General features: G+C 35.8%; 4 protein-coding genes and 1 long non-coding RNA gene across 11 annotated transcripts; 2 read left to right on the top strand and 3 right to left on the bottom strand.

Annotated features, from left to right (window-relative positions):
* The first annotated feature begins 428 nt into the window (after positions 1-428).
* On the top strand, positions 429-6,339 carry LOC123708706 (probable uridine nucleosidase 2). Of its 2 annotated transcripts, none has more exons than XM_045659548.1 (8): positions 429-485; positions 1,034-1,126; positions 1,318-1,417; positions 2,216-2,384; positions 2,796-2,912; positions 3,824-3,960; positions 5,372-5,558; positions 6,195-6,339. In XM_045659548.1, coding segments are annotated over exons 1-8 (936 nt in total). In that variant the 5' UTR covers positions 429-483; the 3' UTR covers positions 6,326-6,339. The 2 variants fall into 2 exon arrangements, with proteins under 2 accessions (XP_045515504.1, XP_045515503.1); XM_045659547.1 differs by lacking the exon at positions 429-485 and adding an exon at positions 583-746.
* Positions 6,340-9,190: 2,851 nt separating this feature from the next.
* On the bottom strand, positions 9,191-10,978 carry LOC123709055. The gene is made up of 2 exons (XM_045660147.1): positions 10,598-10,978; positions 9,191-10,454 (listed from the first exon to the last, which is right to left on the bottom strand). Exons 1-2 carry the CDS (start codon positions 10,886-10,888, stop codon positions 9,294-9,296), a joined length of 1,452 nt encoding a protein of 483 aa, XP_045516103.1. The 5' UTR covers positions 10,889-10,978; the 3' UTR covers positions 9,191-9,293.
* Positions 10,979-11,098: 120 nt separating this feature from the next.
* Positions 11,099-14,582, bottom strand: LOC123708655. Of its 2 annotated transcripts, XM_045659472.1 has the most exons (9): positions 14,278-14,582; positions 13,840-14,003; positions 13,565-13,745; positions 13,343-13,494; positions 13,202-13,275; positions 13,013-13,124; positions 12,535-12,818; positions 11,539-11,845; positions 11,099-11,177 (listed from the first exon to the last, which is right to left on the bottom strand). In XM_045659472.1, the coding sequence occupies exons 1-9, from the start codon at positions 14,528-14,530 to the stop codon at positions 11,151-11,153; spliced, it is 1,554 nt and encodes a 517-aa protein (XP_045515428.1). In that variant the 5' UTR covers positions 14,531-14,582; the 3' UTR covers positions 11,099-11,150. The 2 variants fall into 2 exon arrangements, 1 of the variants encoding a protein (XP_045515428.1); XR_006753636.1 differs by lacking the exon at positions 11,099-11,177 and having other exon boundaries at positions 11,500-11,845; positions 13,013-13,107.
* A 461-nt stretch (positions 14,583-15,043) lies between these two features.
* LOC123708654 (dynein axonemal intermediate chain 2-like) lies at positions 15,044-20,599 on the bottom strand. Of its 3 annotated transcripts, none has more exons than XM_045659469.1 (8): positions 20,190-20,599; positions 17,591-17,799; positions 17,380-17,527; positions 16,580-17,314; positions 16,329-16,507; positions 15,919-16,051; positions 15,527-15,631; positions 15,044-15,422 (listed from the first exon to the last, which is right to left on the bottom strand). In XM_045659469.1, exons 2-8 carry the CDS (start codon positions 17,785-17,787, stop codon positions 15,225-15,227), a joined length of 1,695 nt encoding a protein of 564 aa, XP_045515425.1. In that variant the 5' UTR covers positions 17,788-17,799; positions 20,190-20,599; the 3' UTR covers positions 15,044-15,224. The 3 variants fall into 3 exon arrangements, with proteins under 3 accessions (XP_045515425.1, XP_045515424.1, XP_045515426.1); XM_045659468.1 differs by lacking the exon at positions 20,190-20,599 and adding an exon at positions 19,303-19,364; XM_045659470.1 differs by lacking the exon at positions 20,190-20,599 and having other exon boundaries at positions 17,380-17,670.
* LOC123708656 lies at positions 18,186-20,446 on the top strand. 3 transcript variants are annotated; one of them, XR_006753639.1, is made up of 4 exons: positions 18,186-18,617; positions 18,683-18,762; positions 19,333-19,574; positions 19,917-20,446. It is a non-coding gene; the product is annotated as an uncharacterized LOC123708656 (long non-coding RNA). The 3 variants fall into 3 exon arrangements; XR_006753637.1 differs by having other exon boundaries at positions 19,322-19,574; XR_006753638.1 differs by having other exon boundaries at positions 18,187-18,617; positions 19,351-19,574.
* Positions 20,600-26,058: the final 5,459 nt, after the last annotated feature.

Below are 26,058 nucleotides of genomic sequence, written 5' to 3'. Positions count from 1 at the left end.
ATTAACGATAAACATTGAGAACAATATTTCTTGCTTGATATCGTGTGTGGCTTTTTAGACTTTTTCATAAAATAACAAATTTCAAGAAGATAATCACAAAAGCAGCGGTGACAGGTCTCCTATTTTGTTTTGACGGCTGACACATCACTTTGCCATAATCTCTCATATTTTTAATTTTGTTTTATGCGATATCTATTAGATGCTATTAGATGGCGGTAGACATATACAAAAAAAAAACTTGGAATAGATCAGGTTCATGGTGGATAGGCGTCAAATTATGGTCGAAAGACTTTATCCTACCCTTTGGGAGAAAATAAAAATATTGTATTAGAATATATATTAAATATCAATGATATTTAAATTTTAAAAAAATTTCAATTATAAGAACTATTAAATCTATTTACAAAAAAACATACTATCTACCCACGTTGGCGTTTTTTATTAATTCAGAATAAAGGCAGAAGTGAAGAAAATGTATAAAATATGTGAGTTGTTGTTTACAAAAATCAAAGTGTGATAACATATAAGTAAAGTTAAACATGATAGTGATATATAATATTATATATTTTTTAATTTAAGATATTTGTTTTGTTTGTAATCATCCTAAATCCTAATGTAATCACAACATGACGTAGTCTTTATCTATTGTCCGTTCGACATATGTCGTGCATTTGATAACGCGTTAAAGAAATAATGCTTATTATAGGTTTGGCATTAATATTAAATTCAGTGATTTACTATGTGAAGTAAGTACCATAATTATACCTGCGATATGACTTTTATGAATGCAAGGAATAATTTAGTTTTCATTAATTAGTGACTAACTAGTTTACTGCTCCATTGATATTAAAATAACACTCATACAATTATCAAACGGGCCACAATACAGTTGGAGATATATACTTAATTTTAAAAACCTTTAATGTACTATTCATTATTATTTACTTTATTTTAATATTGTGATTGTAAGGGTTTATTATTGTCCCTTTTTATAAAAAAGCTTTGTATTTTAAACTTATCCCTTTTATTTTAGGTGTGAGCCTAAAATATTAATTGATAATGATGCTGGTGCAGATGATGCAATGGCTATTTTCTTGGCCTTACTAAATGAGAAGCACTATGATGGGTAAATCCTCTTTTTTTATTTATAAAAAAACAAATATTTAAAAAATAATATTAAACTATTACCCAACATATCCATGGCTTAGTTGATACAGTATGTTTATGTGGTGGATCTGGTATTCATTCCCCAAGAAAAAACAGGAGTAGAACTAAAATAAAATAATAAATCACAATATAATTGTTTTTTAATTATAGACCTAAATTGGTAGGACTAACAACTGGGAATGGAAATACAAATGAAAACAATGTTTACATCAATAATCAGAGGATTTTGAAAGTTGCAAAGCGACAAGATGTAAGTATTGAACACATACATTTTATCTACATATTATACAAAATTATAATATAACACAATTCCCAAATTAAGTATGCTGTTGGAAGTACAAGTTCTAAAACACTACAGTATGTAGTTGTAAGTTTACTGTTAATATTGTAGGGGGTGATCGCAACACTGTGCTTAAGTAAAAAAAACTTGTATTTCTAAAATATTTTGCATCTATTTTAATCTGTTTGTATGTATGTATTTCATTGTTGATAAAATAACAATACAAGATTCTAAAGATAATGTAATGCAACACAATTAGTGTTGGCCTTGTGGCTTCATGTTGCGATTCTCATCCTTGAGGTTTATGTGCGCATACAATATTTGCTCAAACAGTGAAGGAAAACGTGAGAGAACCAATATGTCTTAGACCCAAAAAGACGAAGGTGTGTGTGTGTCATGCGCTGGAGGCTGATGACCTACTTGCCTATTAAATTTAAAAATGATCATGAAACTAGTTCAGAAATCTGAGGCCCAGACCAAAAAAGGTTGTAGTGCCACTGATTTTGGCAACTCAAGCTTTTGAATTTTTAAGAAAAATTATAATGAATGTTAGGATACATTTTATAATAAAACTATGAGAGTAAAATTAAGTAGTGCACCCTTAACCTCTTCAAATAACCTGGTTGACTACGGTTGCCGCGAAAAGATTGCTTTTTCAACAATTAGGCTGCCCATTCCCTCCTAATATTGAATCATTAAGCTAGTTAATTATATTTTCAATGACATTAAGTGTCAAATAAATAATAATGAAAAATTTCATATTTTCAGGTGCCTATATATAGAGGATCCAAAGCCTCACTTGTCACCACACCATATGCTGGAGACTATTTTGGTCTTGATGGCCTGGGAGACATAGACGAGGTCCATACCGATTTAGTACCAGCTGCAAAACAAGATGCTGTTTCAGCGTTAATAGAACTTTCAAAAACTCACAAAGGTATTAAGTTATACATAGAAATATAAGTTCAAGTCTTGTCCTATATTGTTTTTGATGAAACAATGCAAATATGTTCAATGTATTACCATATGACAGTATAGACAATTTACTACAGATTAAATATTTATTTTATTCACAATATTACCAAAAATACACTTGATTCTTATCATTTGATTTTCATATTTATCATGAAGTAACACATAGTAATCCAGTGGCGCTACTTCTCTATACTTACCTCACTATGTTTACTTCATAATAGAAACACTAAACTTAGAACACACATATATATATTTATTAATTTCCATTGGCAAACAGTTTAAACTACCAATAATAGCATATTATCGAATTAAAGCAAATCTAAAAATTATATTATAACTAATTAATATTTAATACTTTGGATTGAAAATACAGGACAACTGACAGTGATAACATTGGGAGCATTGACAAATATTGCTTTAGCAATTACTTTGGATCCTAATTTCTTAGGACGGATAAAGCATTTGTATGTTGGTGCTGGACATATACATAGTAAGTTATTCTTATATATAAAATAAAATTCTGACGAATGAATTTATGATTGCGAGTGACACCGCGAGGCATAGTGAGTACTCTTTATTTAATTAAACTTATTTGTATATGTAAATAATTTTTCGTTTTCTTGCTCTGATTTTATTTTAGGGTCAAAATATAATTTTTTTATAATATATTTCCAAAACTATAAATCCAATAAACAATTTCCTTTAGCTTATCAATGACATATTTTTTTTATACATAAGCTAATAAAAGATAACTTATCAGAAGTTAAACATCCAACCACTAATATCATTCAGTTTTGCCGTAAGCATAAAAAAAATTGTCTTCACAGTGTATCTCACAATTATTTAAAATAACAAACACAACATACAACACTTAAAAGTATTGTGAAAATATATAGCAATAAAGAAAAATATAATTTCAAATATGTGTGCGTGTACTAGTGTACACACGTAAGAAGTGAAGCTTCTTTGTGACCTTATTTTTCGAAAAATCATTTACTATATGTAACTTTACAGAAATTGGTTAAATAAAATAAAGTTTAACAAAAGGCTTTTATTATAATGGACATGAATAAAAATGATATAATTATTTCATTTTGCCTTATTACTACTAAGATTATAACAGAATTTCATTAATTGTATTAGAATTATTTCATTTTGCCTTATTACTACTAAGATTATAACAGAATTTCATTAAGTGTAATAGAATTATTCCTATCATTGGTATATTTATATATTTTTGTTATTAATGACTTCGAATCAACCGTGGTAGGGACAAGAAAAAGATGGCGCGTAACGAAAAATTCCAACGCCGATAAAGAAGTTTCACTTCAAAAAAATAATTACATATATAAATTAGAGAAATTTGTTTATTGAAAATATTTAATATTGGTCTCCTAACAGATGACGAAGTACCCGACGCAGAATTCAACGCTCACATGGATGTGGAAGCCTATCACATAATAGGAAAACACGCGACTCCAGAGAAAGTTACAATTCTACCCTTTTCACAAGTTATGACGCATTTAAATCTCTCACGGGTAAGTATACAATGACTACATTGCGTATAATAATTAAAAATATATTCATAATAAATCCAGTGGGGCATGACTTTGTGGAGTAAGGATGTTGTGCGCTTCTTCCAACCTAAAGGGAAGATTTACGACCAGTATTACTACTGATAAGCCCGAAAGCCCCAATGGCTAAGGTTTAGAGGTAGTTCTTAGCGGCTGGAATAGTGTGTAGCGTATGAAGGTGTCGCTATAAGTTTATATACATCATGCAGGCATTTCATATGCGCCACATGCATGTATACTTCAGATTTCTTCATAGTAATAATCTGCCATAAGACATCAAATCTTGATTGATTTTTGATGCTATTTTAAGTAACTAACTATGTATATATCCTGGAACAAATTGATGTCCTTTACGGACTAAAAAGCATTTAAAATGGCGTCCCCTTGCTTTTGGCGTCCTATATACGGACGTCAGATTAATTTACATTGCCAAACCACTCGTCTTGGTCTAAAGTACTATGATATAATTACATCGTAATAGGCAAACTGCAAGTAGGTAAAAAGTTTTTAATAGTTCGAAACGACCATTTCTTGCTGAGATATCGAACTTTGAATGGAAAGGTATCTTTTTGTCTTCAACCATCAATATGTTAGCAACCGCTGTTCGCACAAGAAAATTCAGGAGAGTTTTTAAATTTCGAACAAAAAACCTTTTGTATTGAAAAAAAAAAATGTTGTTTGTTCTTTATAAAATAAAGAAGTATTTAAGCTGAAGTGGACAAGTTTAGCAACAACAATATGCAACAAAGTAATGACGTCAATTGTACGTTAAAGTTGGGGGGGGGGGTATGGGCGACGTATACGGCGATGCGATGTGGGCGTCGATATAAATGTGAGTCCAAATTGGTACCAGTCTGAACATAAATTAAATATTGATAAATAAAGGGTATCTTTTAATGATGAACTCATCATATATTTTTTTACGATTATAAAGCAATATATGCAAAGATATGAAGACAAATGAAGGTAAATTAGGAAGACGAAACGGGACTGGGATGTATATATATATATTTAAAGAAATTTATAATTAAGTTTTTATGGAGTTGGGAACCCTGACACAGGTTTTTTTTACTTAAAAGGGTTCCCACGTCTTACTGATTAAAACATTTGATCAAACATAAAAAATACTTAAATCTAACACTGTTCTAAAATATCTTATCTAAAACAATAATTTCTCTGTCAGTGTTAATCATATCTATTTAAGATAAGATCCATCTTATTAAAGAAATAGTTTTATGTGAATCATGTTATTCTTATTTACTGAGTCCATGGAGCTATTCTAAAGTGTTATACAAAAATGTTTCGTTTTCCCTATTGCGGTTAATGAATCTTTGCTTGTTGTTCTTGATAGTCTCACCTAGATTTATACTTACAGCAATGGAGGGAAGAGGTATTTGGTGCAATAAACTCGGACATAGTCAAGACCCAGAATTTATATGAAAGAATAAATCTTCCTAAAAGCGATAGATGGCAGGCCCTTGATCCTGCTGTAGTAGCCCTTGTTGTTCGACCAGAATTAGTTGAAGAGTATAAATACGCCAAAAATGATATTGTTCTTTGTGGTATGTAAATGTCTACACAGCACCTACCTTATGCACCTTGCTCTTAGATGTCATGTATCTTTGATCACCTTCTTCTTCATCTTGATTGAATCAGGAGAAAGAAAAATCCCATAAGAAGGTTACAGGTTTGATTTATGACCTACGAAATCGTCAAAAGTTTTTCTAGAAATAAAATTTCAAAATACTTTGAATTATCATTATTCGTTATTAAAAATAAATAAAATAATATACTACTTGAACTGAGAGTATGATATAAAATTGCAGTAAAATAAACATGGCTGTGTATTCTTGCTTTTCCTTAACCATTAAGTCATAATAAATGAATAAACTTAATATAATTAACTCAATAGTTCAATGAAAGTATGAAGGTCCAATATTTGCGTAAAAAGCAGCATTTCACAGCAAAATTTAACATTCTTGATGAAAATTGAAGGTATAATTTCAAATTTAAATTGTTATAGCAATGGAACAAATAAATTTTATTTACTAAAAAACCTGTCTTAAGAAAAATTATATCAATTACACCATTGTTTTTTTTATTTACTGTGTATTAGGAACAGGAAATTGTTCAAAATAATGACTATATATTTTATGGATTTTGACATATTTGTTTATTATTATTATATTTTTTATCAGGTGATAAAAGGGGCCAGAATACAAATACATTTGTTGAGAAGGACGACGCAAATGTAAGAGTAATTTATTCGATCAAAATGGAAGAATATAAACAATATTTAATTGATTTATTTAGTTCTGATGTTAAATAAAATATTAAAATCTACTTTGTTTTATTACATTTACGTTTTCGCTTTTTGAAACCCCTCTTTAAGGTTTAACATATTCTATATCTGTTAAAACAAGTCCCAAAATTTTAAAACTATTTAAAAAAGGAACCTAACTAAAAGATATATTCTAAAGAAAGAATGTGCACAGAAACATTAAATAACCCTATACAAGTTATAAAGATGTTTGTAAACAAAAAATCCCTCTCGCAATATTATAAGGAAAACTATACCATATTGGCATGACGTGCATAGAAGAGATGAAACTGGTTCCCACATAGTATAAGATCCCATGACCTATACAGATGTTTTCTATACGAGGTTGTCATATAAATGTTTTTACTAATATACAAGCAAGACATAAATCAACATAACTTACAATTTAAATCGAACAGATATATGTTTAGATAGAAATATGTACCTATTAAGCCGTGTGATAAACGTGATAACAATGAAAAGGAGCGGATATTACTAGGATTGCAAAAAAATCACCTGTTATTTAATATTCACATCAAAATGAAAGATCTTATGTAGGGATCTATTCCTAAATAAGCTCTTAGACAAAACGACATACTTAATACATCGTTTATGTACGTGTCACGCAGTGCTTCCAGATGCACTGTAGATTTACTGTTTTTTAGACTTTTCTACTGTGTACTGTATTATCAAATACAGTGTATGAAAATACTGTATTTAATTTCCGATCATATAAATTTATCAAACGTAACACAACCTTATCTAGAATCCAGAAGTAATGTTCGTGACGCTGCTGGTCCGTCAAATGCAAAAAAAATATCGGCAGCAATCGACTTTCGTATGTGGCTAAAACCTGACAAAAAATCTGCTTATAAATGTATTTGCACTGTCTGCGATTCTTATTTAACTGCCGATCTAGGTGCTATTAAAAGACACGGTGAAGGTGCTAAACATAAACTTCGTTTTTCTTGCCAGCCGTATGTGCGTACCATTGCTATCGGTCTTTATGGAAGAACATAAAATATCACACATAGTAATGGATCATCTTGTAGAACTTGGAAAAAATTGCAAGTAACATTAATCTTAAGCATAATAAATTACAAGCAATAGTAAACAACGTCATCGGATCTTCTGAAAGAGAATGTTTGGAAGCAGATTTGAAAAGAAAGTACCGATCTTGCCAGCGTGAAAACAATGTGTGTTGAGTCAAATATTATTACCTTAGTATAGGGCGTATAGTAAGTCGATTCTGGGATTTAATTCAAATTTTTAATGATCCTAGACTTCTTTGTGATTACTACTCAGCTACGGCTGAAAAAATTATTTAATTCAATAATAAAATCATTTCAAGACGAACATTAACCTTTAGAATAGACTAGACTTTAGAATGACTGAGCTATACAGAGATTTGTTATCGTTATTCATAACTCCAAATTATCTTAAAAATACCCCACTTGACGTAATTTATATAAATTTGTTTTTTATCTCATTTCTTTAATTTGTTTTACATTTCAGTTGTCTCAAATGAAAGATAGCAATGGAGACATTAAATTCCATTTGCTGCCTCCTTTTATGCTGAGTGCAAACGCAAGTTCAGTATAATTAATAATATAAAAACCAAGCAGAGGAACTGTCTGATCACAAATACTATTAAATTAGATCTGCAAGCCATTCGTCAAATTCTGAAAACTGCGTCAAATTTAATCCCACTAATGAAATTATTTGTAAATGACACCAAAATCTTATCGGAATCACGAGGAAATTATTTTAGAATATATATATATAATAAATTAATACAGCAGCTTATTTTTCTTTTAAAATTTAAACAAACTTTTACTGTAATTCTACTGTAATCGATTTTGATATCTGCTGTATTGTTTTAAGAAACTTCTATATTTTTTAGCTCACAACACTATGATTTTACCTTGTAAATCTGGAAGCACTTAATGGCGAGCACTTTGCAGTCAGACGCAGCCATGAAGGTAACATTGTTTTGCCTCATAATAATAATTATTACAATGAGCGTTTCTGCTAATTATTATACTACTGCGCGCAGTGGCTTCGGAGTAAGCTGTCAGCAAGCCTGTGAAGCGGAAGCTAAAGGTCCATACATTTGTAGTTCAACCGGTTCTGGTTGGTTCACGTGTGATTGTTACTGCCAAGATTAGTGGAGCGATTTGTGTTTAAATAAATAGTTCATTTTATGTGTTGTTTTATTAATCTTGTGTGTGATGTTATTTTTAAGATTGGAAAAATGTCCTTTGAAGAAAGAAATTTTTTTCTGAGCTTCAAAATGAAGTGCTTGAGCTTTCTTTTTGTAAGTAAAAGAAGTGAAATGTGTGTATTTTGCTAATATTATTATTTATTATTGTTATTATTATATTATTACCTGCTAGTGCGATAAACCTATATAGTATTAATTAGTCTTAAAGATAAAAAATAGATTTTTATGATTTTATGTTAATGAGCATGATCCCGAAATATCCAGAAGATGGCGTTGTTGTTCGAACAGCATTGTAGCATAATATTAAAATATTTACTATAACTAAATATAAATTATACAAATATTGATAGATTGGAGTTTTTATTTTAGTTGGCATTTAATAATATAAATTATTTATTCTTTAAGTCATTTAGCGACATCTAGTGTAATTAAATCAAATGAACACCCCAGTTTAGCATAGATAGTAGTTGCGACAGTAATTGCACAGATGCCTCTGATAACACAACGTTACCTGTACATATAGTTATTGTAAAAGTCCCCAATGTGACTTTAGAGGGGCTGGTCCATGTTGAATACAAAGCCTCCATAAGTGCACCATAAAAATGATTCGATGATACCTTAGTGTGTACTTATGTTAATAAAAGACGAGATATCACTGCATAATATATTTAAATATCTACAAAAAATTTGATGTTTATATCGACACTCTAAGGCATAAATTTTAATAATAAATTTTGTTATTTATTTTCTATATCACGATAAAAGATGAAGTGGGTAAAAGGCACAAATGGAACGTGTGCGGTTATCCTTTGGAGCGCAGGGGTCGGCCGTGGAAGGAGTACGGGGTGGATTAGGAGGCCGTGAACGGGAAGGGGCGCAAGGATTTGCCGGAATGACCCGCGGTGGCACTGGGCAGCTAGTTTCTTTTTCAGATGGTTTCGGATCTTTCTTTTTACTGCTTGAAAGTTTTTTCTGTATGTTTTTTATAGAAAGCCAAGAGTCCGAAGAGCCACGGCGCGTGCATTTTGTTGTCGACTGCCGGGCTGTTGCATTTCCACCGGTTTGTGCGACTAGCGTCACACTCACCCTCACAGCATCAGCCTCTGATGGAATCTGCAACTCAAGAGACCCAAAGTTAGACTTCGCTACTTTAGCGTTATTGTTAATCAAGCCTATTGTGCGCCCTCGTCCGGTTTCTTCATATTTTTCTGTTTCTTTCAAAATAGCTGAGAGCTTATCAGACTGAGGTGTTTTCTCAGAACAGGGGACGACGAAAGCAGCAAGCAAGGACCCTGTGTCGGGGCGTGTGTGTAGAGCACGGTGCGAGGGCTTACTGTCGGTGCCCCCGATACCACGGCGAAATCGTTCAACTAAACTAGGCTCTCGGCAGGGTGGCGGTACGTTAGCCAACTGAGGTGGTGATTTGCACCACTCTTTTTTATTTTCCTTGCACTGTTTGCGTGCACGAGTCGACGATTCAGAGGCTTTCTCGGCACTTGTTTTCTCAGTAGATTTAATCGTTGCACTTCGATCTATTTCTACAAAGACTCGTGGTTTGTGAGCGCAGGGGTCGAGGTGGTGATTCCTTTGAATTTCGCAGTCTTTAGAGGACTTGAGTGGCACCGGCGTCGGAGGCGGTGGTACGCCGTTAACACAAGTGCGCGTGGGAGTCGGTGTTTGAGCGCAGATGTAGTCATGGCCGTCAGTTGCCCGTGCGCAATGTTGCACGCCTTTGAGGTTGTAAGGTTCGGCAGGTATGGGCGACAGGTGTGACTGACTGTGCGATAACCGCCTCGCCTCTTCCTCGTACTGCTCGCGTCGTCGTTGTTTGGCAGCGGCTAGTCTCTGCGCCACACGGTCGAGCTGAACGCCACATCCGACCACTTGGCGTGGCTCTACAGTCACATTCGTAATCTGCAAGTATCAATTTTATTCATTTCAAATAACTATGCATAGCGGTGTTTAATAAGAGTAAAATAAGGCGTCTACTTTATAAAATTATTTTATATTTGCTCTAGACGTGTTCAAGTATGATTTGATTCAACAAATGTGTTTACCTTCGATGTATTGTCGCATGTAAGAGCGCATGGGGGCTCTGGTGGTGGGCATGGTGGGCGGAGTCCGGAAGGCGGCGCGCAGCACACTTTGCGGACAGCACACGGCGAGTCTTGGGCGGCCTCGCGGCAGGCTGGTGGTGGTGGTGACTCACATGGTGGGCACGATGGTCGCTCTTTAGGTGTGCACGATTCACGTATGCCGTGACAAGAGCGCTGATGAGCCGCGTGACGTGCCGAAGTGACAATGGCTGTGAAGCGAGCAAGTCCGTGGCTAGTGACGGCCGACACCATGTCTCTTCAGGATATCCGGCAAGTTGGGTGAGTGAATAACCGTGTGCAACACGTCGGCAGACAGTTAAACTATAAGGACTACAAATACTAGGTGGTCGTGGATAAAAAAAATATATTATCTAGTTGGCTTACTTATACCGATAAAACCTCAAAGACAATTGAAAAATGAAAATTTTTATTTAAATAAAACACTTTATACTAAAATTATATTAGTTATTATTAAAAATTCAAACAATGCTTAAAGATACTCTTCACGCCACACTTAAATCGGTACGCTGCTTTGCCAAATCTGTAATACAAGCAGAATACAATTAGATTCAAAACTACTACAATTATGAATAAGTATAATTAAAATTTACATTAAAATTATACAACTTTTATTTAACACATAATTACTTTAAATTTAAGAAGTCATGATATTGCCGTCTAAAAATTAAAGAGAAAACGATATTATTCCACACCAGCCCCTGTAAAAGGATTGACTTAATTTGCAATCTCTCTTCACCCATCACAGTGATTGGTCGATTACATGTCTATCCCAGTGCTGGGTCAAGTAAGTGAACTCCTTGAAATTGCCTTTCTGCAATGCGAGAAGTTTGGTCAAAGGAATTCTGAGTATTGTGATGTAAATATATTTAGATTTTACAAACATGTAGCGCCTCCGTGGTAAGGACGAGCACGGCATGAGCCGAGGGTTGCAACGGAAGCAGCAGTGCAGCTAGAGCCGGGGTTTCATGAATAAGAGAAGCATTGTGGACTCCACTTCGCACTGACCACACTTCTACAGCACCTGAACCTCCGCTCACCGGGCTAACCAAATAGTCGTGGTCAGCGTGTGGCTGCACTCGGTATAACGAAGAATCTTTAGGACCTAATGGTAGCCACAAAGCAGGCTGCATCGCGGGAAGTGATACGCAAGCTATGCCTTCTGTGGTGGTCACCCAAACGCTTCTGCCCCTATATAACCGTAATTTTTGTTACCTAAATTTAATAAACTTAATGTAAATGAATAATCACAGTATATATACAAATATAAATACAGTAAGTATTTATATTTACTTTTTAACCAATTACAAATAAACCGAAGAAGTAGGGTTTATTTTATAGAACAGGAAGCAAACGGTCAGAACCTAATGTTAAGTGATTATCAATTCAAGATGTAAGATGTACTTCTTAAAGTACATCAAGTCAATCAAGTCAAAAAAACATGGTTTTAGATATGCTTCAACAGAAGGTTGGCAGCCGAGCAGTGTTGGCCTAGTGGCTTCAGCATGCGACTCTCATCCCTGAGGTCGTAGGTTTGATCCCCGGCTGTGCATCAATGGATTTTGTTTCTATGTGCGCATTTAACATTAGCTCGAACGGTGAAGAAAAACATCGTGAGGAAACCGGGCTCGTCTTAGACCCAAAAGTTGACGGCGTGCGTCAGGCGCAGAAGGCTGATCACCTACTTGCCTATTCGATTAACAAATGATCATGAGACAGATACAGAATCTGAGTCCCAGACCTAAAAAGGTTGTAGCGCCATTGATTTTTTTTTCAACAGAAGGTATAATCACTTTAAAGTAAACACTTAATAACTCATAATTGGAATTAGTAGGAGTTCATCAAACTCAAATATATTATCTATATAAAACTATACATACGACGGGTGTAAAACCAGGCCAAGCACAGTGGCGGGGAGCGGACAGCTAGCTTCAGGGAGTGAGCACAGCGCTCGTAGGGCCTCCTCTCCAGGGGGTTCTTCCGGGGGCTCCGCTTCACGCTGTCGGCGCGCGAGAAGTCGCTCGGCAATGCCCTCCCGTAGAAATACAGGTGGCATGTCAAACGAGGCTGGTAAGTGCCAGCCGAGTAATGCGCGAGCTTCACCACGTCTTCCTCCGCGTAACCCCCCACTGACTATGAGGTAGCGCTGCCTCGAGCCGCGTATCTGTAGAAAATTTAGTTTTAAATGTAAAACGATACGTTTTCAGAACAAATCTTTTTGGTAAATTTGTAACATATTTTTAGTAAAATTAGGGTTAAATAATTTAAGATGGTATTTTTTTTGTATTGTACTCGGTAATTTCTTGGTTTTCGTGCTATATAACAATAATAATTTGTAATTGGTTTATATTGTGATACCTCTCGTAAGCAGCGATAATAAAGTGCGTGAGGCTCTCTACATTCCATGGGAGATTCATCATGCTGACGATCCTCAATGGTAGACTCAGGCATATCTACAACAAGAGTGTGTCTTTACAAAGTAAATTAAGTTATGTAAAACTATCCTATTATATTTTGGCAAGTAAGAGCGTGCTATTCTATGCTCACGTGATATTGGCACCAGCCTCGTTGTAGATGCGAAGTAATGGCGCTACTACGCCAACGAACTCCGAATGGGTTCCCTATAGCAAAATAAAGGTTGATTAAACTCGAAAGTCGAGCTCTACTAAAAGTTGAAGGCTCTACTACCTGTGTAGTAGCGTTGATACAGACAGTGGTCGTAGCACAATGAGGAGCAGCAAGACGCGCGTGAAATGTGATGAAGTGAGCGTCGTCTAACCAGTTTGGCCACGTGCCAGGTGAACTCGACGCGCGACAGACCACTGAGCAGTGCCAGTCCGCTGCGCAAGAGCATTGATCAATATGGGCAGCAGATATCTTTAAATTTCAGGCAGTTTTCAAACAACGTACTTGTAAAATCCAGCACAAGGAATTCCCAACGGTCAGCTAGTATGAGTGGGCCACCGATTAGCAGGCGTCGACGGTTTGGTGCCCACTCGGCGGCCCCTTCGACTCCCCATTCGTCGCTAACGCGTTTGCTCAACACTTCATGCCAGCCGGCGCCGTCGAGGCTGTCATTCCGCTCCCATACCTGAAAATAATTTTATAAACTTATTTTCTTCTCTATTACATATTTAAAATTATATCAAAAACTTGTCTAATTAAATTTAAAGAGTCAGTATTACAGAAAGCTCAGCATGTTCAGCGAGCAGTGCGAGGTAAGTGCCAGTCTGGTCTATAGCAACGTGCAAGAGAGGTGCGCCGGCCGTGGGACGCAACTTCGTACGCCGTGTCCATCGCGCTGTCGCCAGTGCTCCCTCGCGTCGCCAGCTCCACGCCTGCCATGATGCTGTACATAACACAAAGCTTGGTTATACAGTTTATTTTCTATGCGATTATACTTATGTTTAACTAGTATTGGTAAGGAATGTAAACTCCCATTAATTCGTGTAAATTCTCAGCAGCGCAGCAAGAAAAAAACGGTTGGCAGCGCGCCAATCGTTTTTCCGTTTTATATGTGCAATTAACACACGATTGGAGACTGGGCATTTGTTAGACCCAAAGTTAGACGTGTGTCAGGCGGAGAAGGCACGACTTATTTGACTTGGAATTATTATTATTACCTATGTGTTGGTTATTCGCCGACGTGTTTCGTAGTGTGCGCAGTGCGTCCGGTGTGATGTGTGGCACCAAAGAATGACGCCATAGGAAATCAGCAGAGGCAACACGGCGCCACATCTGACAAACGGCGGCGGCTCGGCCCAGATCTGATGGTGACATATACCAAAACACAGCTTGCAAGACAGCTACCGTTGAACCATCGTTGTTTCTCCACGGGCTATTTTGGACCTCTTCCATGCTAATTTTCTGATACATATAAATCTTGGGAAAAGTGGCAGTGTTCGTATCCTATTACCTACTATATACTCCTGTTAGATACGAAAGTGGTTATTGAGAAACGTTTCATTTTATTTTATCACAACAGTATTGTATTTACCTCGTGTCTGAAGCTCGGTGTGATTTGTTCCGAATTCCAAATCTATTTCTATCCCGCGGCGAGCAACGAGCGTCGCATTATGCGTTAAAACTCTTTATTTTTTTATTATTATCATTAAATAAATGTATCTAAGAAAATACATCTATTGACTTACCACGGTTTTCAAGTACCTGTTAATTGGACAAGTACTCCTACTTGTGAATAACACATTTTCCTTGAAATTTGGAATATAATTGAGTAAATCAATGTTTAAAAAGTTACCGAACCGACCGAAAGACAAGAAAAGTTCCATTGCAATAATATTCCCCTAATATATGACAAATAAAAAGTCCGATTGTGCCATTTTCCCAAGGCAAAGTAAGAACTTCATTTGACAGAAATAGACTAAAAAGTACTTAGTTTAGTTTAAACAACTATTAGTCTGGATTTAGTTTTTATGAATAAGGGGGTATATATATACCTATAGTATCAGATGTGTGACAATAAAAGTCTTCAAACGATTATTATGTTTAATTCATTTAATTGTGACTAAAGCAAACAAAATCTGTTCAAAGAATAATATAATCGCAGCAGCTACATGGCAGCGAGCTCCTTCTTCACGCCCTGCATGTATTCCGCCGTAGCCTCGGCCAGATCGCGATCTCCAACACTAGGGTCAAACTCTGTGACAGAGGCGGCTGGGCTGCCCTCCTCTGCCTGTCGTAACTTAAGACGAATCTCACGCATACGCGCTTCGAGAATACGCTCTCGTTTGCTCTCCCGTTCGAACATCTGTAAGAAAGCTAACGTTGTGTGACCGCAAATTATAAAAATGATTCGCGTGTCTAGTAAATATTGCTTACCAATTGCAAGACAATAGCATTCTACGTACTCACCGCAGTCAGAAGTATTTTATCGTTCTTATCAGACTGTGTCATGTTCTGTGAGTACTCTACCATGTAGATGTTGCCTTTACGGCTGCCACATGCCACAAACGCACCCTGCAACCCACAAACTTTAGAGTCGACACCATTGTTTAATATACGAGTAATTGAGCATCAAAAATTAATCATTTATTTTTTCACATTGTCCTAGGTTAAATTGTAATATATTTATCAAATTATTATTGATACTAGTAAAAATAATAATATTCATTTTACATATATCTATAATTACAACTAAAACAAACACTTTTATATTAAGTACTTCCAAATATACTTTTGATTACACAATCAAAATATTATAGCAGTTACTTTAAAGTTTAAATGATTTTAAAAACAATAGTGACCCCTTCATGCATGCGCAAGCGTAGTAGAGGCTCGTCACAAACGTGCATTGTAAGAGTAGGCTCATGTTGACGCCGTAATAGATCCCATGTGGCCAACAAACCATCCCACTGCACCGCCGCAAGCAGCGATAGCCTGACGAACACAATGCATGATTACTTTAGCTAAAATATTGTTATATTATTGCTTCTTGTTTTTTGTATCTCGACTATATCGGCCTGAATCATTTAAGAAGAATAATATCAAGAAGTTTAAGTCTTTAAGCATGCAAATCGCTCTTTTGCATTCCACGTTACTTGTTCGAATCTTATTTCCGGTATAATTTTGCGATTTCGCCATCCTATGAATAGGTTATTGAAACGAGATGTACCACGATCTCTTATTGAAGAAATACTTTAAAAAAACATTGAACCTAGTGGGGCTCCAAGTTGCGGCGGTTATTTTGTGTCGATTCGGTGGCGACCAAAGAACAGCGGACTCACGACAATCCTCACTCCAAACACGCATAGTCCAGTCTCCTACTGTGAGGAAGTTCTTAAGAAATCCAGGGTTTCGTTCCAGTGACCATACTGGGCCCAGGTGTGCCTCAAACTACCGACAAATAGGATTTATAGGATACTAGTGCATAAACGTACTTATGTCATATTATTGCCCTGTGCTCACCTTCGCCGGTAGCTTTTCCATAGGAGTTTTGCCTTTGCGGTTGCCACCGATCACCAGCCCGTTTTCAGTACCGACCATGAATCGCGTCGGAATCGTGGATTCGTACTCCATCACAGTAATTCCGTTCGCATTGGCCATTGTTTGCACGTCAAACGATGACTTTACTACATCCATAATCATCTCATCAGTGGGTTCATCCATATTGCGCATGTCCCACCACTTGCAGGCACCATCTGGCCCCCCCGAAAAGAACTCCTGCCCTGACTTTGAGTTGATAAAGATCACATTACGCACAAGATCTCGGTGTGCCACGTGCGGCGCGCAAAGTATGACAGGGACACCACCGCGACGCCGGTCCCATACGCCTACCTGCCCGTTGAGTAGTCCACCGGCCAGAGTATTTCGTTCCCGTGGATTGAACTGCAGGTCAAGCAGTGGTACGGGTGGCAGTAACGCTACTTCAGGATCGTTGGCGTTTTCCACATCCCAGATGTAAGATAGTAAAGAGGCGCGTGAGATGCGATTGAAGTCGACATCTAAATAGGCGACGGCAAATCGTTGTCCACCGTCGGGCTGCCAGCTAATGGCGGCGATAGGGCGTGGGCCCATGGGGTCGCGGTACACGTTGACAGTACGGCAACTGTTACGCTCTACTTGTGGCAGTGTCGCCATTTCAGCGTAATATGTGCGGTACATATCGATCGCATTGTTTTGCAACACGTAGTGATCCATACCCTGAAAATATCTAATGTATAGATGAATATATATAAATATATTTATAAGGAAACAATCACACGTACTGGTGCGAGGGACATAACACAATGGATGTAATTGTCGTCTTTCTCAATTTTTCTTCGATATCGCTGTGTTGCTTCGGGGTCGACAACATTCACATCTTTTGGCCACCCACCTTCAGCATGATTGGCTCCAGTTGTTGTATACTCCGCTCTGAAACGATATAGGTCTTCACATGGTGGAAGTAAAACTGTGGAGGAGAAGCGGGAATATTACCTTATTGTGTTGACATGGTGCTCGGAGAAGCAAGGAGTATTTTGTGTAGGCTGGTGCACCGGGTTGCGTAGAATGTAATGCTTATGCTCGGCGGGGTTAGGCGGCACCGAATCACATAGCTCGGGGCCCTGCTCGCAAAATAGAGGCTGTCGACCGAATTCGCATCTCTTCTTTGTATAACTAAATGTAATCTCCATGACTGTCTATTTCTACAAAGCAACTAAAAAGTTTATATTTGTACAACTATAGTTTAGCCGACGACAATCGAAATTAATAATTATATTATAAAACAATCCTAATATAAACACTAATCATTAACTGACTTCGTTTCATATCATCGAAAACTCGCGCCAAAATGACATGCAAATCACAATAATATAATTTTCATAAAACGTCAAATACATATTTTCAATATTTATGAAATGGTTACAACCAGCATCATCGCAATTTTACTTGCGTAAATAAAATGAATTTTGTTTCACTCACAAGTATGTAATAATATATCTCATTCATGAAAAGCTCATAGACGACTGACCACATTGTAGTCATTTGGGGAACCTTTATCTAATATACAATATTTACGGTCTATGGTCTATGCTATTGTGACTACGATAATGTTTATTTTTTATAAAATGTCAAAATAATAAACATTACGCAAATAATTTTTTATCCGAAATTTCTCGATTATGTTTATTACAGAGTCAGTTGCGGTGTGCAAATTGGTTGCGCGAGAATAATGCAGCAGGAATAATGGTCGCCGAGCAATTTCCCTTGTTTAAGCTGGCGACGCAGATAGCACGCCAGCTAAGTTCACCAGTGGCAAGTCGAGTCAAGGATTTTGCGAAGTCAAATCCCCGCTTCAGCGTCGCCGTATGTGAACGAGTTGCGATATTATATCGTGAAGCGGAGTGGCGCGCGCGCATCACAGCTTTGCGACTTGCAGGAACCGCATCACCCGCATTGATGGCTTCGCGTGCCCCACCAATGCCACGCCGACAAGCCCTCGAGCTCGGAGGAGATCTTATCGGTATGCTTTGCTGTACGCAACGACTTGACACTGTCTACTTCATAACCGCTTTTTGGTTGTTTTAGGTGAAATGGTGATATTTATCATCGGTTCTATGATAATAATATTCGAAGTAAACCGCCAAGCAGCAATCAAGGAGGCTAAGGTGATCAAATTATGCTAAAACGACTTAGTTCAACATAAGTTTTATTCCAAATAACAAATGCTTATCATACAATTAACATGCGAATATATAAGGCGCCTTTTGCATTGTTTACTATTGACACTTAAATTTCCCTCAGAATTGAACACAAATCCTCAATTTTTATTTAAATTACCTACTTTTACGCCAAAAAGTACAAACAACGTCATATTTTATAACACTTTAAATATTGTATTGTCTTTTGTTAACATAGCTTTTACACATTGAGAAAACACTTTTTAAACGGATTGAAGCTATGTATTATTATTATAAACTTATAATTATTTACATAATTTCAAATTTAAATTTCGAAACGTCGGAAAAATAATACAGAGCTTCAATCCGTTTAAAAAGTGTTTTCTTAACTTTAAATATTATTAAGATTTTAATGCACGTATTAATCGCATCTTGATTATGATATTAAGAGGTTCCGAATTACGTAAAAAAATCAAATTAGCTCGCATGATGTTTCAACGAAAACAAAGCAAACATTAAAACTCTTACCTAATATTTTAAAATCCAGTGATTTAGCAGTTAGTCGGCAATTAGCAGGCGTTAGAACACAAGTCGGAATGGTTGTGTGTTAAGCTGTCTCTAGAGGAAGTGCAACGGGAAGTGCAGGCACAGCAGGTTGACCTGAACCGCCTGCATGCTGCTCTTAAGGCACTATATGAACCAACTCCACCCGCTCCTAGCACTCCGCACACATAAGCCAAGAAGAAAAATTATGGTTTCCAATACCAGAACCATTGCCCAAAAGTACGAGGCTTTGAATGGTAAGGATAAACCCTGTACGAAACGTTCTATTGTAATTTGACAAATGGACGTTGTATCATGTGTTAGACTAGGACTGAGGGCACAATCGTTTTGTCTTTTTTATATCCTTAACCTGTTTACAATTTTCAAGGAAACGAAAACTTATAAAGCTTTATGCTAAAAGATTTTTTATTTTAAAAAATCGTCACACATGAAATTATTTCCCGTATACTAAGAATGTGATAATATATATAACTTGGTTTTGGTCCTATTGAGTCACCTATTTGAGTTTTAAATATAATTTATTTAATGGGTCACATTGACATTGAATGTCTAATCATATTTTCTTCATATTATTCCAGGTCTTAAGTCGAAGCGAAAAAATTGGCGAGAGTCAGTGGTCTTAAAATCTGGAATAGTTAATAAATATTAAGGTTTCATAGTTTCACGGCTAAGGGTTTGATTTATAATGACAAAAATGGGACGCCGTCAATAATTAACATATATAATCTAAGTAGATCATATTTTTAAAGAGAATAAATATATGGCTAGTAAAAGCACCCAACAGTAAATGTATGTAATAAAAATAGTCGCTTCTCTTAAAAGTTAGTCTTACCAAGTACTAGTATACATACCTCCAATACTTGCCATCGTTAACATTTTCATAACAAAGCTTATCGTAGTTGCACCCTCAGCATTGTTTCTCGCACGTTGAAATCGTCTGAAAACTGTTTAACGGTACGAATTAAATACAACCTGTAGTTATAATGTTATATATAATATATTAAATTAACAATTGTATCGAAATGTGACCAGTTTTTTCTATAAAATAAGAAATAATAGTTAAGACATCTTAGTACGAATCCCAAAAATTAAACGGTTTTGATTTTTATCCGTCTTTAATTTGTAAACTTAAGGCACCTAGTTTAAATCTTAACACAGTTTTGTTCTGAAATTGCGTTGTTTTTATATAGAAAAAGCTGCTTTTTATCTCTACTAAACCCCAAAAGAGCTTTTAACAAAATGCCATCGGTGCTCTTTATAAAGAAAAAATCTTGATACAGACACCATGATATTTCACAGAGCATCAAAAGTAAAAACTCGCGACATCACAGCAGTGTAGAGTTGAATATGACACAGCATTCATAATAAATGGAAGCGAATAAAACACAATATATTTCGTGGGTGTTATCATTCGTCATAAATACGCGAGTAAAATGGAATCGGACAAATAATAATTTATTGTGCGTTGTTATCGGCAGAACAGAGTCGCGGAAGGGCTGCGGGGGAGGGGAAACGCGACAAATGAATGCATATCATTACCCGCCCGAGCCTGCTCAATTATAATATTTAATGCACTATTTATAGTAAAGCTTCTGATTCAGTTTCAGTACAACCATACGTTAACTTATCAGCGGTTCCACTGCTATACGAGTATATGTACAATTTGCATACCATCTGATAAGCCGTTTGGTCACAATAATTTTTATTCACTAATAATATAATTTAATAATTTCCATACATAAAATACTCGTCATAGGAAAAAAACAAAGTATATCGAGTCATTTGCTATGATAGGTTATCCTATTTATCAGTTGAAGTGCTTTGAACGATCATAAACACAAACGCACATTTATCCAATATCTTTGAGAATCGGAGGTGAAGCCGATTCGGACTTGTACGGTACCCAGCGAGATCCTGACGCTGATCTCATACCAATAGACCTTTTTATGGGGATGCAGTAAACGAGAAGTCAATACGTGACGACGTGGAAGAGGTTAAAGCCAAAATGAGTCAAGCATTTAACAAAGTTAAAGCTCTATTTGAAAATGAAAATGTATCTACAAAAATAGAGAATAATTTTATGAAGCTATAGGTAAATCGACAACAACATTACAACGAGGTTAGTAAGTTCACAAAATCGTTTGCGGCTATGTATTATTATGATGTTTACAATAAGTTTTATAACAAAAGTTGACCCATTTTCAGCGTGTGATTAAACGTGAATGTATTCTATTTATTACGTACAATTGGCGTTGTACACACACACATATAGAAGTAGAAATACCAAAAGCACCTAATGAGTCTAGTGATCTATTTTTAGCATAAGATACAGCTATAGTATTCTTGCTACTGCCGTGTTTTCTGATTCTACTTATCACAAAATATATTTAAATATTATAATTTTCATATCAATAACAAGTAAAACACTTTTTATTACAGTTTGTGTTCGCGCTAAATCGGTGTCAATCAAAGAAGGAAGACAATTGTCGATTTGACTTTGACACACGAACCGGTGGCGTCCCGGCATAATGGCGCAAGGGAATTAAATGTTAACCGCTGTGCGCACTAAATATATACCGCATTTACTTTTTTTTATTCATCATTGAAGGATCCAGTGTTTTAGTGAGATACGCCACCGTTGATGGTAAGTGCTAGTTTTAGTCTTATCGATTATTGGATTCCTTTTTTATTTTAGGTACACGCTACGCGGCACAGGTTGAAATTAATTTAAATATTCACACGACACTTCGGAACGTATACAATTATATTCTATTTATCTAAATTGTTAGAAACTTAGCGATAATTTTTACGCCAGCCGTCTTTTAATCGTTTCGAACTAGCACATGAACTCGCGGCGATGTCGATTTTCACAATGAATTGAATCGAATGTTATTATCTATGGTGTTAAATTTATTGACATTTTACCTCAATTTGATTGTATGGAAAATGGATTTCTTAATTATTTACATTTTCCTTTACGTTAATATGCATGCACCGATATCCATTTATTAGAAAAATGCTATAAAGTACGTGGTACAATACCTTTTATTTATTGCTACATGATATTATGGTTCTATTAGATAGACGGTGCAGTTTGATGCCAGCAACCGCTTGCAGCTACGATCCGTGAATGTCAGTGCTGCACCGCCCTCGCTTCTTGCAATATCTTCCATATTGGTTATCGTTTTACCAAGTATACCAAATATGTATCTTCTCATACTATTACGTTATGTTTGGGTTTAGTCAGAATCTGGAGTCACTCCTCGTTTGTTCCTTATTCTTACTAGCTTGTTTCAGACTTCGTTAGATGCCTTAGAGTACTTACAGGCACATTTCGTAGGTAGTAAACCGTAACTAAAACAATTATTGCTTTGCAGGTAAACGCTGCTTAGCTATGTGTCTTCACGAAACCGCGCTAAGAAATATTCACAATTATTTGGAGCTTTATATTTTGGGAAAGTCTTTTGACGTCTCAGACATATTGTTTGTGGATAAGTTTGGCGACGACGCAAAGGGAAACTTGTCTAACTTGCCGTAGCCGCACTTCACAAACTAGGCTTTCTTCATTTCTTTGCGTCAAAGTTTGTACTGGTTCCCCACAAAATAAGACGAGTTTCTGTATCTTATGAAAATGTTTTCTCGAGTGTACAATGGTATCTACCATAGTATGTCTAAAGAACCGATTAGAAATTATTTTAAGAGATTTAGTAAAAGGGAATTAAAATATTTATAATTTAAAATAAAAGATAACATTATTTATTTATTATTTAAGCCTAAGTCGTAAATTATTTATTCATATAGGTAACACAACGTACACTTAGGAACGCCAAAAAAAGAAATATACATTAAATGTTTCTAATTTAACATTTACTGCCAGTTAAAATCAAGGGCGTAGAACGGAAGAGAAGGACTGGTAATAAACTTTCCGACACTCTTTTTAATAAAAAAACTTTTTTTGTTGTAAACATCGTTTGTAAGGAACTGCAACCATTAATCCATGTTCCACCTGACATCTTAAGCAGGTAATAAATAATCATAAAATAAATTAAAAACAAAGATTAGTCTCAGATTGTCAAAGATCCTCTATCAGCAGGAGGCATGGTGAAATAGGAGCATGCACTTACATTCTCGTGGGAACAACACGCAAATACATAGTCGAAATCACTAACATCACCGCATACACGAATTCAAGTACGACCAGTCACCACAAGTAGCACCCGTTCTCGAGTATTACACGTGGCCAGCCATCGGCCCCCTTGCCATATTTTAGGGAGAGAGACAACCCGACGCATGGACGCCGTTACTATATAAATTGAAATTTTGTAGTTTGTGTTTTCACCTACATAAAATAATTAGTTGCTGACTCAAATTATGTATACTAAATGAAAAGTAATAACTCATTTAATATAAGCAATGCGTGTTATTGATAAACTCAGTACTATTGATAATTACCGAGTCGAAATCTTGGCGAATCCCTTCAAGTGTTAAGCCACCGTACACGGTGTATGTAACACGAATTCTACATTTGGACGGCACTACGAGTATTACATGTTTAGTTAGTTACGCAAGGGTTTTATGCGCCGGCGCTAGGGCCGATCCATCAGCTGTCGGTCTCTTGCTCAAACAAGGGCTTCCTGTTCGGCATGTTCGTTGCAACTTGTAGCTGTGTGAAAACCAAGATTCGTTACACGATTCGCGTTGCGTTCATGTGACATCCACACTGTTGATGCTAATTTACTCGTAAACTTACATTACACGTTACACTTGTCTGGCCTAAGCTGTCAAGGCTCTTTAGGCCAACAGCGAGATTCCATTCCCAAAAATTATATCCGCGTTTTTAGTTATCAGCGCGCTGCCGATGAGCTCACACGTATATGAACATGTATCTGCACAACGTGATCACTCCATGGCGGCATGTAGACGCTCATTCTGTTTTACTTAACGTAATCTCGTTTCACGTCTTAACGATTTTAATAATAAATTAGGGTTTTCATTTTATTTGTCACATAGCAGCTACATTTCATTAATTAATATTTAATATATTATGGTAGAATTATAAACAATAGACGAAAGACTTAGTGGCTATTTGTTACTTAATATTAAGAAACTCCATGCGGTTTTGATTCAAACTTTAACAATACACTATTGTATTATATTATTTATTAGTTTGTAGCGAAAAATAAAGGATATTGGAAGAGGTTCGAACGTCTCACCTTTGATCTAAGATTGAATCGCAGCATAAAGGACGTTGAATTGCAGGAAAAATACTCATACAAAAAACAACTCTATATGATTTAGTGTTTTGAGCAAAAGATGTTTGATGGGAGACAACGAATTACACTTATCGAGACGTGAATTGAATATACTTATTTTATATTGATCCCGATATTTTTTCCAAAATAATTCCGATTTTAATTAAAAAACAGATATGAAAATGTAAAGAATCTGTCTATGGTGCAGATGTCATAAGTCATCGACATCACTGACAATCGACATAAGAACCAAAGCGCGGGAATATTAAAATTGATTTTAAATAAGCTATTTAGGTTAGCGTCCAATGTCTTTTGTTTTCGTACAACGACATAAAAGTATCTTCTAATGATTGCATCTAGACTTAAATATATAATCGTTGTATAATGACATTCGTGTGTGCTTGTGACCAATCGACCGTCTTGATAATTTGATATTTGAATTCATTCACTCATAAGACCCTAATTTATTAATATTGCATTTACTAAATTTCCCTTAAGTTAAATACTGTCACTTCAGTAGTATAAAAGTGCAATTTATGATACAATGAAACTATGGTTTACACATCTACATTTGTGAAAAAATTCGAAACACTTTAGGCGTCCTATGTCACATGTATGTACTTTTATAATTATTTTAATGGATTCGACGTACACACAGGTAAGCTTAAATCTTTCTAAAGCATAAAATTTATGAGTACTTCTAGGATTATGGATTATTAAAATTAACGCTATATTTTGACTGATGGACTGTTATATTAGCTTGAGTCCAATATAGAAAGATTTAATAAAGTAGCCAGGTAACAGATTGTCGCGTCACAAATTGTACCACAAAAGACACCCTCGTCAAATAAAAGCACAAATCTCAAATCACATCCGTGTGATATAAACATTTGGAGAACGTTAGGTCCTCATAAAAATATATTATGTCGTAAACATTATAAGGCTTGACCCACACAACAATCATTTTAGTTTTTGAATAATCATATAGTAGTATAAATAATGAAATCTAAGTGCCCAAATTATCAAGATAATTAAAACTCAAAACATGTATCATTATTTGATTGTTAACCTGTAGTAAATTAATAATAAAAAAACTGTACAATAATTGGAGTTTCGGTCTTAACAAGCTTAATGAGTAGTCTGTGTTATCCCTGTGTTCACGCTTTAAAGCCAGCATGTAACTTTTGATTATTGGTATCAGTATTTATAAGACCCCGTGTCCGGTGGAGAGGCTGGAGGGTGAAGCTCTGGCCGCGATTATGCGCAATGAATATGCAAGCATGTGTCTCATCGCTTAAACCTCACTGTCCTGTTTGAAGCATCTATAAACATAATCTAGTACCTCCTCGGTTGGAAACGTAGTGCTCAGGTTTAAAGAATAAAAAAATGTGTACTCCGTATATTATATCACGTACGCTTTAACATCTTGCATGAACTAAAAATAATTGCATCGTATTAGCGGTAAGCG

The sequence above is a fragment of the Pieris brassicae genome, chromosome 4, assembly GCF_905147105.1.
Source record: "Pieris brassicae chromosome 4, ilPieBrab1.1, whole genome shotgun sequence".
NCBI classification, from domain to species: domain Eukaryota; kingdom Metazoa; phylum Arthropoda; class Insecta; order Lepidoptera; family Pieridae; genus Pieris; species Pieris brassicae.
Note: the sequence above shows the minus strand (reverse complement) of the source record. Positions and strands in the feature narration are given on the sequence as shown.